General features: G+C 34.4%; 1 protein-coding gene across 1 annotated transcript in view; it reads left to right on the top strand.

Moving 5' to 3' along the window:
* Positions 1-1503, top strand: part of YL-1 (Vacuolar protein sorting-associated protein YL-1) — a 6440-nt gene extending 4937 nt beyond the window's left edge. Inside the window, exons 8-10 of the mRNA XM_043007660.2 lie at positions 129-531; positions 647-918; positions 1344-1503. Coding sequence (XP_042863594.2) covers positions 129-531; positions 647-918; positions 1344-1487 — 819 coding nt within the window. The 3' untranslated portion in view covers positions 1488-1503. The remainder of the gene's footprint in view (positions 1-128; positions 532-646; positions 919-1343) is intronic.
* Positions 1504-3965: the final 2462 nt, after the last annotated feature.

Genomic DNA, 3965 nt, shown 5'->3' with positions numbered 1-3965 from the left:
TAACAAGGGCAAAAGTTTGTTCATTTTATTTGCCTAATCATTTCTTAGAAATTTTGAATATTTCTGCATTGCTGTCAGTAATCCAATATAGGTTTCAGTTGTAATTAATATTTGACCATTAATTATAGGTTGCAAAGTGGTTGGCATGGCGACGTGAGTACAAAAAGGTCCGCGCTTCAGCTCAAAGCATCAAGCCTACTGTTACAACCCTCCAGCAATCATCGGCTGCAGTCAGTTCTTCTATTCGTGCACCAACACCAAACACACCAGTTCAGGGTTCCGCGATTCCACAGACAGTGTCATATAGCTCCACAGGCAATGGGATATCAACACCTACGTCAGCAGTAACATCAGTAGCTGCAGTGGCTCAGATATTAAGATCAGCAGTGCCAGCTTCAACTGCATTAATGGTAACTACAGCTACACCAAGCACATTACCTACAACCACTACTTCTCTTGGTACAATTGCTGCTTCTTCTCTGCACTTAGGGGCCAGACCAATTGCATCTACAATATCTGCTTCACAACCAGGTAAGTGTTAATTATTACATATTTATGAAATGAAATGGTTATATTATATGAAAGAAAATATAATGCACATTATACTTTTCATTGTATATTAATGGCTGGTTATTTTTCCTTGCAGGTGGGCTTGCTAGCCTTCAAGGGCAAACTGTTCAGTTGGTTCAGACCGTGGGCAGAGGAGTGAGCAGCACTGGTCGTCCAAGCCACCAGATGGTAGTAGTAACCAGTGCTGGAGGAACTGGTGGAATGCAATTGGTGGGAAGTGGAACTGGTGCCAATCTTTTGGTTCAGGGTGGCACAGGAGGAACCACCAATCTTTTGGTTCAAGGTGGTACTGCAGCCAGTGTAGGAAACCTCCAGATTGTTCAGGCCAGTGGAGGAAGTGGAGTTCAGGTTAGTTAATGGAAAGACAATTCTTTCTTTCTTTGATCTTCCTAAATAGTTTCATATTGTTTGTACAGAATCTTACTTATCAACACTTCACCAACCCATTACGCAGATATCAGGCAGCAAGTAATTTCTTGCAATTTTTTTTTTTATCTACAATCTCATTTTTTGTGACAGAATCCTATTAGTTTAAACCTAGCCCCATAAATGCTGAACAGTAAATTAATTTTTAGACAAGTATTTTACTTTAAAATCTTACAAATAGCATCATTGGCCATCCTGAGTGAATCTTTTATGTGAGGTGAACAATATTGTCAGCTTACCTAAGCATTATGACCTTAGTTTTAAAGTAATTAAGGCCCACTTCTTATAATACAGATGTTTCCATTTTTTGTTGACAAATAATTAATGTTTTTTGTTTCTCCCTCAAGGTGGTCCAGGCTAGTGGTGGAGGAAATGTTCAGGTTGTACAAGCAAGTGGTGGAGGTAATGTCCAGGTTGTGCAGGGAGGTCGCTTCACTATTCGACCTGTAGCAAGTCAGACCTTCACGAATTTACAATCTCTTCTTAAGTAAATGTGTTGCAAAAATATGCTCTTTCTTATTTTCCACCAATATTGAGAATATGATACAATATATACTGGTTTTGCTCTTTCACACAAACTTAAACACCTTGTTTATATAGAAAAGGTGTTTGAATCTTATCTGAGCAAGGTAATTTTTTCTTTCGTTCTTTCTTTTTTCTTGTGTAAAATCCTTACAGGACATGGGAAATTAAATATTTCCTCAAATGTTAGGAACTAATCAGCCATGCTGAGGGTCTAAGCCTCTCATTCTCAAGTTTATCACTGCAATGACCATAATGTCATATGAGGTTTTTTATCATGTAAAATCTCAGGAAACTTACATAAATGGCAATAATTTTAAATATTTATTTGTATTGCCTAAATTGTGTTGTGTAAAAGAACTTTGTAAGATGAGACCTATATGGTCTCTTTGAATAGAGTTATAAAAATTACATGTTGCATCTTATTGAAGGAGCATCTTAGTAGACAAAAGATGAAAATGTATCCTTTCTTACTTTTCATATTGTAGAGGAGGTATGAAGTAGGTGCTCCTAAACATTCCTATACTAATGTGTAATCCACAATCATGGAGTTGTTAAAATTTACAAACCTATTGTGTAAAGGTTTCATTTTTGTTTACATCAGTTAAACTCTTTTTAACATGGAATATATTTATTAATTTATCATTTTGTTGTCTTGTGCTCATTGAAGCAAAAACTAGAAGAAAATTATGATGATCTCTTCTTATTTACATTGAAAATTCACTTGATTTGGCCTTTGTATCCCAGTAAAGATAAAGATGACCTTGTCATGAAACAGCTGTTTGGCTGTGCCACAGTAGTTGCATTATGATTGTAATATTGGAATACAGTGGTAGAATGTACTGCAAGGATCTTCCATGGATTTTGAATTTTAATAGCAATATAATGTTTTGTATATAAATAAAAAAGAAAAAAACAACATGCTTTTCACTTTACCTGAAAATACTGAGTAAAAATTGTTTGGCATAAAGAGGGAGATAGAATTTTCTTATGAATTGTTATTGCCATGCAATCTAAAGTTTACATTTTGCTTTGGTTTTGCTCTTATACTATTGCATTTAGTCTATGCCATTGCTTCTTTTACCTGACAGTTAGATTTGGAAACAGGCAAGGATGCAACTTCCCAGAAATTAGAGCAATGCAAAGCAAGACTTGAAAAGAGAAAATTTATATTGGTTCTACTTCCTAATGTAGAAGATTGAACATTATTTACAACTCTCCAGCAGAAAACATAAATGCAACCTTTGGGAAAAAAAAAATTAGCTTCGTAATGTGTACAGCAAATGTCCTTTTTTTGATGATCTAGTTGAGGATCATATTCATAAATATCATACTCAGGTTGGAGAGAATATTTTCGTGAGGACTCATTTGTTTGAAAAATTAACGTCTCTGGAATATTTTTCTGCTTCTGAAGCTGCCACTTTCAAGTAAATATATATATATCCCACTGAACAGAACAACCAGTTACCCTTTTCAAGTAAATTGTGAAAATATATAGGTCTGCTGTTTTTATGGTGTATGAAATAGAGCCATTAGAGTGAGAATTTTCTATTTCAAGTTTTTCTCATTTTCCTAATGCTCATAACTACTAAATGAGAAAGGCTTTATCATATGACACTGAAATAAAAATGTATTTTTAGCCTATGAAAAGCTTATTGGAGATTTTGATATATAGATATTTAGTTACCATACTTTTACTGTTGCTCACAGAAATTCTGTACAGCTATGCATCCTATATATGTGGCATTTTCACACCCTCATTAATAGCCTACTCCCCTCCCCTATCCACCCTGTTTTACTCTTTATCACATTTATATATAACAGCAGGATCAAATACATGATTTTTTTATCATTGTAATTTTATTTCATTTATTCCTTTATTGAAAGTGTCAACACCTTGTTCTATATTGATGAGCAGTTTGTGAGTGTGTGTTCTTCCTAGCTGTTCTTGTTGAGTTTAAGAGCTTACAGCTTATATTATTGATACTCTATATTGTTTATTGCACTACTGGCCATTGAACCACAGCTTGCAGACTCTATTTGTTTTTTGTCTTTGATGACACACACACACACACACACACACACACACACACACACACACACACACACACACACACACACACACACACACATATATATATATATATATATATATATATATATATATATATATATATATATATATATATATATATCCCTCTCCCACACTGCTGTGATTTTCTACAGAAGAGGATGGAGAAATGAATGTTTGCAATTTTTGTTAAAGAATACAAAAAAGAGGAATTTCTAAGCGAGATTATGGATGGGTCACTTTATAATGGTATTGTGTATCATACTCACTTGCTTTGTTGTGGAACCCATTCACATAAACATACTGTTTTTATAATGAATTCCAATTAAAGCTCACTCTAGTCAATGGAACAATTTTTTTACATACAGTAACAGCT

This window comes from Penaeus japonicus, unplaced genomic scaffold (genome assembly GCF_977035675.1).
Source record: "Penaeus japonicus unplaced genomic scaffold, GWHDUDI00000001_assembly GWHDUDI00000006, whole genome shotgun sequence".
Classification (NCBI taxonomy): domain Eukaryota; kingdom Metazoa; phylum Arthropoda; class Malacostraca; order Decapoda; family Penaeidae; genus Penaeus; species Penaeus japonicus.
Note: the sequence above shows the minus strand (reverse complement) of the source record. Positions and strands in the feature narration are given on the sequence as shown.